The sequence below is a fragment of the Halyomorpha halys genome, unplaced genomic scaffold (genome assembly GCF_000696795.3).
Source record: "Halyomorpha halys isolate HHAL.00 unplaced genomic scaffold, Hhal_1.1 Scaffold230.1, whole genome shotgun sequence".
Taxonomy (NCBI): domain Eukaryota; kingdom Metazoa; phylum Arthropoda; class Insecta; order Hemiptera; family Pentatomidae; genus Halyomorpha; species Halyomorpha halys.
The window spans coordinates 366,027-379,188 of record NW_027114585.1 but is presented as its reverse complement, the minus strand read 5'-3'; the positions used below and the strand labels follow the sequence as shown (position 1 = coordinate 379,188).

Genomic DNA, 13,162 nt, shown 5'->3' with positions numbered 1-13,162 from the left:
TCAATTATTTCAAAATGTTTCGGACTTCACGTCCTGTGTCTAAGAAAACTGACTGTTGAGCCTTTCTTAGCACAACAATAGGCAACCCCAAACAATCCCTGCCTACCAGTGTTGATTTTAGTATCAGATCATTATGATTGGAATTATGGTGAAACCTTCAAAATGATACGATGCCTTCAATTCTAAAGAAACTTATTGAGTTTTTCTCCCACAGCCCATCAAGATCTGTTTTCCCCCCTCTTAAATCTATAAGGAGGATATCTGGTTAATTATGACGCACAGTATAGTCCGTAATAATTGATTCATCCCAATAGAGCTGGATGGAACCTTTTAATAAGTTATGTTTCACCACCAAAGCCTGATGCAAAATTTTGGCCTCTGATGATATTCGCGCATATTTTGAGAGGAATCATTCTTAAAACTGACGGATTTAGTGTTAAGGGAAAGATTTTAAGAGGTAAATGTATTACAAGTGTGCCAGGGAATGAACTTTTCAAAGACCTAATTTTGAAAAATTTCCCAGGGGGATCACCTTTGTACTGAGTCAGGAGAGGAAATGAGTCGCGCATGTTTCAATTTCTGGTCTAGAGGTCTCCAGACTTATATCAGTTATGAACTACTACTATAGAGGGACCACAGTAGAAAAAGAAACCACTGTTTACGGCAGTATCTTTAAAACACGTCCATTTCAAAGACGTCACTATTCCAGCAAAGCAGCGATGTGAACCTTTCAGCGGACAAATTGTCCAACTCCAAAAAGTCCTACTTGATATCTTAAAAAACGATTTAAAAAAAATTTAACATCGACTAAATATAAATTTTATTGAAGTTTTATTTCTATATTTTTGTTGAGTATAATTTTACGAAAGGAAGAATTTTGCAACAAGAAGTATCATTAAAATTACTATTCTGACGACTGTTGTGATTGGAGTTTTTAACAATACTTCTCGTTCCGAAATTCTTCATATAAGCGGCTGAAAAATTGATAAATTTATAACCCATATATTATATATAATAAGTGTCGTAAATTATATGGTTCTATAAAAAACTAATTTCTTGTTTATGTCTTTTAGGAATGTTCATTCCGTATTAATTATGTTAACTATTTCATTACATAATAAATTATTATTATTTTTTTTATGTCCAATTTCAGTTTCTATTGATAAGAGATTGTTTGTTTAAGTTTAAGAAGTGAACTTTAGAGGGAGGAGTGGAGGTGGGCGTGGTCAGAGTACGGGGAGGGAGTAGCTGTGGGCGGGGTGGGGGCCCGAAGTGGGCCGAGCCCTCCCGAGCGTCCCCCCGCCCCCTCGCCTCGCCCGCACTCGGCCCCGGGTCCTCGCGTCATCACGACCGTTCGTTGGAGCCTTTTTGTCTCCAGTGCAGCAAAAACCCAGCCGCGGCGGGAGCAAAAAGCGCAAGAAGTGTGTCAGTTGAGTTGAGCTTGTAACTTGATAGTTGTGACATGCGACTGTGACTATGTACCCTTGGTATCGTGAGTCCGTGAGCCAGTTCTGCCCGCCCAGCAGCATGCCGGCCACCATCAAGACTGAGAACGGCTACAGCGACTGCATGCTCGCCCTAGACTACGCAGCACAGTCAAAGGTTGGTACCAGCCCCTTCAGTAAGCACTAGGTTAGTCAGTCATTCGGTCCCCCAAGGGGGTAGTTTGCGGTCTGCCACCCTTCTTGGGGTCTTCCTATCTGGCTTGCGTTGTAATCCAAGACCTCCCTAGTTCCGTTTTTGATTAGAACTAAACTGGATTATCACATTTTATATTATGGAATTAGTTTTGTATTTTTATCATTCATTGATAAGAAAAATGGCAAAACTTTTTTAGTTAAAATCTACAATGCAATATCAATTTACTATGAAAAAGAAACTTTCATAAGATATATGTACAAAAAAAAAAAAAAACCTTAAAAATATTGAGGCATGGATTTGTCTCAAAGATTTTCGATTATTTTGAACTTCTACTTTTGCATACTGTGCCATTGATAGAAAAAAGTTATAAATTCCTTAAAACTTGTCTGTCTGCTTCATGACAAAAAAAAAAAATATATATATTTAACAAATAAAATACTCGGTGATACGATATTAATTTGTAAATATAAATATAAGCAAGATGTGGGCTGCTCTTGATGATTTCCGTTCAGTTATTTTTAACTTTTACTTTCACATTAGAGTCGTCTTTGATAAAATGATAAAACAGGTTATAACTTGTGATTAAGAACATATAAATGAATGTTATCTTGACAAATAAATTTATATTTTAACCTCATGTATCATCTCATTATTGGGAAAATGACTGAAATCATAAAAAAAAAAATAAATAAATTTGAAAAATGACTTATGGGTCGGGTCTTGAAGATTTCCAATTTTTGGTCGGAATTCAGGCATTTTATTGTTCTTATATAAGAAATGTGCTACAACATTATTTTAGAATGAATTTATGATTTGATCATTAATCCATAAAGATTAAAAGGAACAATTTTGCTGTTCATATACATTATATAAATAAGGTATAGATAGATTAATATACGATATTAATCTGCTACGATACAAACAAAAAATTGTAGATATAAAAAAAATCATAAAAATGATAATAAAAAAGTCGATTTGTGGATTCTCCTTAAAGATTTTCGATCAATTTAAGATTTAGTTTTGGAAAAAAAAAAAAAATCGCTAAGACTTATCATAATATATATTTTCAATTGAATTTGACCTTAATAATTTAAGCCAACTAATTGAATTAATTAATTTGTTTTATCATCATTGTTACATTTTAAAAATGCAAGAAGATATACAAAAAGTAAATTTCGCAACTTCTTTTCATTATCTATACTATAGATAACCTTAATAGGTTTAATCAAGTACTTTCATTTTTATTTTTCGTAAAACTAAGAGACATGCAAATAGAAATCACTTCATCTAGTTCTAAGTAGATGATTTTTATAACAATTTTGCAATAAAAGATATCCCTTCTAGGTTAATTGTTTTGCATACAATATTTAGCGATGAGACATATCACCTCTTATTCTGCCAGGGTGCTGGATGTGCTTGCTAGACTTCTCCTGTGGACTTTGAGGTCTTTTTCCAGACTGGTAACGACTCCGATTCCAGTTCTCTTTCTCCAGATCTGGAGCTAGAGTATTTTCCCATAGCGCACTCAACTTCCAAAAGATAAGCGCTATCAGCGTCACTTAAGACGAGCCAACCTCCAGCACCTGTAGCAAGAGCTTTATCTGACTTGCCTCTTGGTCAGCCGGACCACTTAGGTTCAGGTACCCACTTTAGTATCGTTTTTTGCCCGTCCGTCCGTACGGGATATCGTTTAAGAAGACATCTCCGGCTTATCTTTACACCGGTCTATTTAATTCCCGGCCCTGTTTTCGATCGCCCGGCCAGCTCCTTATCTGTTTCTGATTAGTTAGGCTCCGGGACTCTTTCATCGTCTTGTGCGACCCTCAATTCACCTGTTGTTCTACCAATATCAGTTCTTCTTATTTATTTTATTTTATTTACTTATTTATTATCATTTTTAACTGGTGCAGCAATATTTTGTAATGAAATATTTATTGGGGCAGATTTGATTAAATGAGTAATAAACAGATAACATATTATATATCACTACTTTCTTCAAAATCTCTATCATTATATATTTTAAATTTAAAAAATGTTACAGATAAATTAATTTATTATTATAAACGTAATTTTTTTTTTTATATAGATTGTGTTATCCTAAATTTACGATTCTTAAAATTAATACCGTTGTTTTATCTCACTATATTTTTAAAAAGCTATTAAATTTCTCAACAATAATTATTAATAAAAAACATGAATTAGGCTATTCTAGTAATGAAGCTAAAATAAAATCATTTATTTAATTGAACATATATAGTTAGGTTTTTAATATTCCATATCAACAATTATTATGATAAATCATAGGTATTGACGTGTAAACAAATGTTATTTTTTATATACATATATTACAAACCTTTATTATAAAGATGTAGTGATTCCCACAGAAGAAATTGGAGTATACTTTATACATTCCAGGAAGATATTAATTTTTTTTTTGTTTTTATCATTGGTACTTTATCGATGCAAATAGTAAAAAGAAATTAATTATAATAATAAACGTATTTGGACTTATGAAAACAAATTATCAAATGTTACAAGTATATAAATAAAAAGTAAAATAGCAAACAATATTTATATTTTAAAAAGTAAAGTAATGGTATTATTTTTAAAAAAATGTTAAAAATTAAAATTAAAGTAGTATATTTATGAATTATTTATTTATCATTGGAAACATTATTTAGATACCTAATATTACAATATATTTATAAATGGCACAATAGCAAGAAAATCAATCTTGAATAAAATTGTTAAAAAAAAAATTATATAAATGAAAAAATAAATCCGAAAATAAAAATCCTTTAAAATCTATTAAAAGTACACCCCACTCTTTCCTAAGTTATGTTGGAGATTTACTCAACACCTGTTGGTTGGTATCTGATAGCACTGAAATATAAAGCTTACTCGACTGTGAAAGGCCTTAAGAGCCGTGTAGTGGAAAATGAATTGTTATTAAAACAAATAGCTCTTTATCAAATCATATTTATTTAATAAAAGTATAATAAAGTACCATGTACAATAAAATTAAACACTTTATTCTGATAATAATGTTCTACAAATCGGCTACTAGTCACTCTAACAATATAAGCTTTCTGAATCTTTTCAAACTACCTGATATGTTTTTACGAGATCACATTTATAATAACACTATATTAATTTATTACTATCATTTATTGAAACTATAACAATATTATTAGTCATTTGGTAACTAAGACCAAATTTTATTTGTGAAAATGCATACTTCCTTTTTTTCAAATGCTAACACTACATGGAAAACATCTAATAATTATTTTGTTTTTCTCCAATTACTATATTTTATTCCATCCTACATTTTACTTTAGTAAATCATTCATATTATTGTGGTTTAATTAAATAAAGAGGTTAAAAAATATCCTTGCCAGAAAAATACAAAAATCAATTATAAAAATTATCTGTTTAAACCTATTGCTCTGTTTATAACAAGTTTCTTAAAAATAAATACTTAATTGGATTCCCATTCGGACTCATCCGTTCATAAAAAAATAATAAAAATTGTTATTAAAAGTTTCGGATCTCTAAATATGCATTTATGAATAAAGCATCCTTTTAAAACTTAGAAACAGATACAATTGATATTTTTTATTACAGCCGTATGACTTTTTTAATGAACTATGTTAACTAGATAATTTTTTTATTTTATTTTATTTAAAATTATTTACATTAGTTTTCTCGGGTTCTACATTTCAATTCAAAGAATTATTGGTTACATAATTTTATTTAGAATTTCAACTTTTTTTTATATACAGTGGATTAGTTTTCTTTTCTTAATTACAAGATTTTTTTTTTGAGCCCTAAACTTTAGATTTTATTCCAATTGAATTTCATAATATCATTGATTTTTGAACTTTTGTTATTTCTATTATACTAAGATAATTTTGTAATTTTTTTTTTAATACTACCCTAAGTTTAAACATTATTATGTATTGAAATTCGAATATATTGTTTCGTTTTATCAATTTTTATTTTTTTTTCTTGCTATAAATGAACCAATAATACTAACGGATACTGTACCTATTAAATAACTAGAAATAAAAGACAACTAAATTACAGCAATAAAATATAGTTGAAGGGATGATGAGATATAGAGGACAGGAAGGTAGGAAACTACTATAATTAGTGAACCCTGCTCAACACCATTCCTCATATAAACCAGACTTCTTTTTTTTTTCTCCAATATTTTCTTACATTGCTTTGTTTATATCTTCTATTTTTTTCTTTCTACCTTTTCTATATCTGAGTATATTTTCTCAATTTATTTACATTAATCTACACGGGCTGTTTTACGATTCCTTGTTAAATAAATCTTATTAGTTTTTTTACAACTCTTATTATTAAGTTTTTTAATTCTGTACCTTCAAGTATATTTACTAACTTGATTTAAATTATCTAAAAAAATGGGAAACATCAAATCGAACTTATCAATAAAAAAATATTTATCAAATAATAATTAATTTAAGCAAGTATGAGCTGTATAATGTATAATGATAATATACAACATCAATTCTATTATGTTATAACGTTTAACATTCCATGCAAAGAGTAAAGTACAACAATATAAATTAGATTAAAATATGTATATTACATATTACCAGTTTCATATCTGTAAATTAAAGTATCCTGGATTTTGTTGAATTTTAACGTGATTTTCCACTCTTTTCGCTATGCAAAAAGACTTAACTAAACTAGTTACTAAATGATGAATCTAATTATATCCAAATCAGGAATTTGTTGTGATCTTATATGTGCAATAATAATGCTATAATAAAAATAAAATTTAAAAAATCTTTGTTTAATATTAAATAGGCTCTTGTAATTCAAAAAAATTAATGATGTATATTTTTAAATCGCCCATTATATAAAACTGACAAGAGAAAGATAATAATAAATTATTTATCTATTTCATGAACATTTTCTAATTCGATGATTGGTTCTTGTAGTACTCTGTAATTGTAGAAATGATGTAACAATAGGATAATTCTTCAATTAACGGCCTAAATTATACTCAACTGAGCACAAATAAATTTAGAATATTAATTAAGTTTATCCAATTTAATTTGAAACATTTACATTGAGGCATTGAGTATTAAAGCTGTACTTAGTCAATCATAAATATATAGTAAATAAATCATAATAATAAAAATAAAATAATATAGTTAAATACAAAATAAAATATATAATAATGGTGTATAAAATTATTAAAAATTGAACAAGTCAAGATTATTTAGAAAAACTAATAGATATTGCAGTTTTGAATAGAATAAGAAGTTTTCATTTGTTTGCGTTTTAAATATGAATAAAACAGATTTTTTTTTTAAATTTCCTAAATAAGTTGCTTTTGAAGCATAATTATTATTTATGATTGACAAATTTATTTTGGTTACTAATTTTTTTTCTTTGGCATTTTCGCTTTTAATATTTTAAAAAATCAAAGGAGAAAATATTCTATTTGAGTTCTTTAATTTTTATGCTATTAAAAATTATTATTTTGTATTATCAATTCTTAATTCTTTCTTTCACAATTCGTTTTATGATATGAATGTTCAAATTAATTTATTTATTTTTTAAAAAGGTTTTGGGTGAAAATAATATTTTCAATTGTTTTCATAATTATATAATAATTATCTCTTCGCGCTCCAAATAAATGCGCTTTGAAACTAAAATAAAAGTCTAATTAAGTACAAACTGATATAGAAAATGTCCGTTTCTAATAGTTACTAAGATGATTTAATAATACTTGTGTATTTTGTCTTTTTTATGAAGGTAATCAAATTTCAGATCGGAAAATAAATATAATTAGTTTAGTAATTAAACATATATTAACTCAGGTCACATTACAGCCGACGCCTACGCAATTGGAATTCAAAAGATTACTGACTTAAAGTGGATTATCGTTCTATGGATTTAATAATATCTAAACATTAGATTCTGAAGTCTGGTCGCACCTATTTTATATTATCTATATCTATTATTACTGCCGATGAGATATCTATATAACAATACAGATAGAGCTTAACATTTAAATTGTTAATTATAAATCAAAATGATTGATAATTAGTGTAATCTTTAATACAATTTAAAAAAAACGCCATTAGCTCATAAACAAGAAACAAAAGGACACAATTTTGATTTATTAAAATTATTAATTGAAACTATAACAATATTATTAGTCACTTGGTATTTATTAATTTTAAATAAATATTTTCATCCCCATTTTCCAGAATTACATAACTTTTTTTTAATTTGAAGAAATGCAAAAGTTTATCCATAATATTCTCCAATTACTGTATTTTATTCCATCCAACATTTTATTCTAGTAAAACATTTATTTTATTGTGGTTTAATCAAATAAAGAGGTTTAAAAAAATCCTTACCAGAAACATGAAAAAATAAATTTAAAAATTATTGCTCAGTTTATAAGGAATTTCTTAAAAATAAATATGTAATTGAATTTGCAATCGGACTCCTTAAAAATTATGTTATCAAAAAGGTTTATCAAAAGTAGGCTTTTAAAACTTAGTAATTATCAGGCTTTAAAAAAATAGATAAAATACATGTTTTTTATTATAGCCGTATATAGCTTTTTTATTGAACAAAGTTAACCAGATCATTTTTTAAATCATATTTATCTATTTTATTATTTAATTTATTATGATTTATGTTAGTTTTCTAGAGTTCAATATTTCAATTGTGACAAAGAATAATTGGTTAAACAATTTTATTTTAAAATTTTTACTATTAATTTTTAAAATAAAATGTATTGTTTTTTTCTTGATTTCATGAATATCTAAAAAATTATCGTTCCTGTAATGCTTCTAAAGTTTATTTTAAAAATCCATATATTCTCAGAATTAGATTAAATGAAATTAAAATTAACAGTTTATATAATTCATTTCATTAATGTACAGTTAATTTAGAGGCTCAAATACTGTAAATGTAATGAAAAAAAAAAAGTTAAAGTTTTTAAAAGCAATTAAAACATCCGAAAATCAAAATAACGCATTAAATTACAAAACCAACAGAAAATATTTAAATGTATCATACGCCGAATTACTAAATAAATTAAACTAATAAGAAACTGCCTGTCCGTTATCTGCAAATAGTTAAACAAAATACCCAGTAGAGTGCACTAAAATAGCTACAGTAGTTAATAGTCTCTATGTGACTGTGAGTGATAGCCACATGAAAAATGAGAGATATGAAAAAAGAAAGACAAATTTTATAATTCACAGACAACTCTGGTTAGAGTTTAAAAAAGAAGGTGAAAAAGTTATTTTTTTTCCTAAATTAGTTTTGAAGGATATATATAAACAATTTTTTTTTTTACAAAATAAAGAAAAACAATTATCATATTAGATCATAAAAACTGTTTTTAAAATTAATTAAAATGTGAATTTGGAGTGTAAAGTTACTTAATATATTGCACATTAAAAGCCCCAAGAAGACTGAATGCTGAATACTTCCAAAGAGTTGTATTTATGATACAATAGAAGTTTGAAATTGGCAAAAGATTTTTTTTAAAACGCTGAAACGTGACTAAAATGTAGATTTAAAAAAATAAATTATTAAAAAAATTATATAGTTTTATTTTCTACTATGGCTCTCAAATATTTCATTTATCATTTTGATTGATAATAATTTAAAAATGAATCTAACTAGAAAAAGATGTAATAATTATAAAGTTATTCATATGGAAATATTTAGTTGAATGTGAAACGTTGTTATAATTTACCTATCTCAGCTTTATAATAAACAAAATAAACGATATTGAACAAGAAATAAAGGCCGTAATTTTCTGCTGTTTCTCGATCAAAAAATTACACAGTTCGCTCCCATTGGCCAGAATCATGAAAGTAGAATTTCCGTGACTACCGTCCTTCAAATCAAGTCTCGTTTTGTGTGTGCGAAACGTGACTGCTTACGTTACAGGAAGAACAACCCTCCAAGGTCTTTGAAAATAAATTTATGCGTAAAATATTTCGCCCAAAGAAAGATACAAGAGAATCTTAGAAGCTAAAAAACTAGGCATTGCGTGATATAAACTGTGTTTTGATTTACGAAACTTAAAGAAGTGATAGTAAATATTAAATGAAACTGAAAAGTTCATTTTTGGTGTAATTTTTTTTTTTTTTTTTTATTATTTATTTATTGTAATTTACAACTGTACAAAATAATACAACAGGTAAATATGTAGTATGTTTCATATACACTTGAAAATCTTGGGAAGGAACCACCCATTGGTGGTACTTCAAACATTAATTTAAACTAGAAGGTCCCGTGGCCATCTTCTTTTCAGACGCCTCGGAGGATTATCAGGGATTGTTAAGGATGAAAGATTAAGAATTAATGGGTTAGGATGGTTAAGGAGTTTGGAATAAAAAGACGCATATTTGTTTTGGGTCAAATCTGCAACGAATGGGATGTTTTGGTGTAATTTAATTTTGAACAAGAAAGGATATTTGTCGTATTTCTGTTTAATAGGGGCCCATAACTGAAAAGATATTTAATTTAAATAATTCAAAAATTCTTAAAATAAAATGTGAAATGTGTCTTTGTAATAATAATAGAAAAACTTAAAAATTTATAATAACAAAATTATTATTTCACATAATTACGGATTATGTGCGGCCCACCCTTACCATGAATCGATATTAGCTTAAATTTAATCACAAACCTACACACAAAAAAATTATAAATATATGCAAAATATGTTAAGTTTTTTTTTTTTTTTATGAGTGTTCCGTTTAGGGGAGAATATATTGTTGTTGGCAATTTCTTTTATCAATGGATTTTTGGAAAATGGTATTTTGCTGAAATATAAAAATAAATTGAGGGAAGCTGCGTTTGGGACATGGATATTATTTTTGTTTAATGGATGTAATTTTCCATTATTTTCATAGATAAATTTTGAATTTTTTTCCAATTTTGTAGACTTGGTTAAATATGTTGAACTCCAAACTGGTGAGGTATATGTGAACTATGGTGGAATAACCTATTTATATAGAATTACAATGTGATTTCAGTACTCCGAACTGGCGTTTAAAAAAAGAAATTTACTATTTTTGAGTAAACTTTACACGCAATAACATTTTTGTTTTAAAATAAAAGTGCACATGTGTAAAGGACATGTTTAACTTCCCAATCTATTGGCCATTTATTGTAATCACCATAAAAATCGAAAGTGGAAATGTGGAAGTATTCATAATATATTTTATTGGAATTAGACATACATACATAATATCTATTGTATAAATCATTTGATTCTGTAAAACCAATTTAATAAATAGTAGAAATATGTATTATACAACTTTGTTGGTCTACTCATTTTTTTTTTTAACTTGTTTTAAATTGTATTCACATATAAATGAACAATTCTATAATTTTGTATAATATTGCATAATTTGTAATACAATACAAATGTTTAGCCGCCCAAAGTACGGCTACTTACCAGAGATGTATAAAGACTCAAAGCACCTGAAAAAAAATTCATTTTTTAAAACTTCAAACTGTCAAATTTTGGAAAAAATAATTAAAAATAGATATGTACATTCATATTGTTGAATTTTTCTTAATATCTCCTTTAATCCAAACTCTCCCCTCCGCAGTAATTACTTCGGATTATCGAGATTGTACTGTAATTTATTTTGAAAGCTTAATTTGAATTTTTTTAAAATTAAAAAATGGGAACATTTAAAATACTTTTTTTTTCTTTATGTCTTCCGTTTGGTATGTTATGTGAATGTCAGAGATATATTAAGAGTTAGTTAAGGTTTTTTTAAACTGTTTTTGACAATACAGATGGTTGGACGGATGATGGTTGGGTTTTTAATTTATTTAATTTTTTTTTTAACATTTAAAAAGGGTTTTGAAGAGGAGAAATAACACAAAATTCTGTTTTCTTAAAATAATTTCCAATGATTGCCGATATTATTCTATCAGCCTCAAACTAGACTACAGATTCTGCAATTTTATAAAACTTTCTTATTTAAAAAAAAATAGTGTCCATGTTAATTATTTTTTGGTCAACTTACAGAAAAAGCATCGTCTCTAATTTTTTAAAACTATTTTGTGACGTGAATTTCACCATCTTCAAAGTGGCATTAAGTAATACAAATTACTAAAGTCAACTTATAGTTCTTATCTTTAAGTCCATTACATCAGTTTTATAAATCTGTAGTCTAGCAGGAGGATAATAAAAAGAATTGACAATAATTTTTTTTTCAAGAACAAATACAATTTAAAATTGTTAAAATCAGCTAAAAAAGACTTTCAACTGGCTAAATAGTGCAAAATTATGTTGTTGTTTTTTTTATTTAACTATTGTTAATTGATAATTCGCGATATTTTTTATCATCCTCCTACCAGACTACAGATTTCACACTATCAGAAAACATTCTTATTTAAAAATTAGAATGTTCATGTTAATAATGTTGAGGACGGTTACAGAACAAGCTTGGATTCGTAGCCTGTTATGTAAAACAATTTTGTCACGTGAAATTCAGTCCCATAAAAGTAACAGTGTTTTCAGGAAAAATTATTAAAAATTAAATTACACCTTCTTAATCAACATGCTATAAAATTTTTGAACAAAAAACTTTTTCTAAAAATCAGAAGTCCAGTAGAAGGCTTACACAAAGACTCGAATTATTCCTGTTTTACAGAAAAAAGAACTATACTTTTGAAGCTCCTGCAAAATCGAACGCGAGACCTCGGTTACTGAAAAATAGTTTTTCGATTATTTTTTTTACATTTCTTGACCACCACCCGGACCATATTCCTACAATCAATGAAATTGTGTTGAATTATGAAAGAATTATTAAAAAATCGGCGCTGAGCCAATGTATAAACGATCCAGATTTTGAACAAAACGTAAATGGAAGTGTATTTTAAGTTTGATTTTGTATTTTTTTTTTTAAACCGGCATTAGGCATGGAACCTTCAGGTTCACAAAGGCTTATAATAATTATCTTTCCTAAATATCGTAACTTTGTACAACGGTTGCGTTCTCTACCTTTAAGCTCAACCTGAGACCTTCCTTTGCCCCGTTGAACTTTCGAATCCCGTTTAGACGGCCATAAAGTAAAACAACTGTTGACAACCGAAGGACATAGAGTTGCTTTTTAGAGAGACAGGCAAAAACGTAACTACAACCAAAATTGGATGTCGCATAATTCGGGACCTCTAAACGTTCAGTAGCGAGCTGCGTACTTGCATAACAACCTCACTAAACCTTAACGGTCCTAACTAAATATATATTTTGCCATTTCAAATAATATTTAAAAATGTCTTAAACTCAAATTCTCACTACTATATATTATTATTAATCAATTAGTTATTAACCTTATATGATTAAGTTATCAGGAAGCAAAACTGTGAAATTGCAAAAATAAAAATAATATTTCAAAAGAACGATTGTGGCACTGTTAAGGGGCCTTTTACAGACCATGGGGATAACATTACCAATTATGTTGATAATTTGTTTGTTACC

The 13,162-nt window shown here is 27.5% G+C and overlaps 1 protein-coding gene across 2 annotated transcripts in view; it reads left to right on the top strand.

Annotated features, from left to right (window-relative positions):
* The first annotated feature begins 1,333 nt into the window (after nucleotides 1–1,333).
* LOC136796851 (zinc finger protein rotund-like) overlaps nucleotides 1,334–13,162 on the top strand; it is a 337,831-nt gene continuing 326,002 nt past the window's right edge. For both annotated transcript variants that reach the window (XM_067051754.1, XM_067051753.1), the window contains exon 1: nucleotides 1,334–1,602. In XM_067051754.1, the coding sequence (XP_066907855.1) occupies nucleotides 1,477–1,602 (126 nt within the window). In that variant the 5' untranslated portion in view covers nucleotides 1,334–1,476. The remainder of the gene's footprint in view (nucleotides 1,603–13,162) is intronic.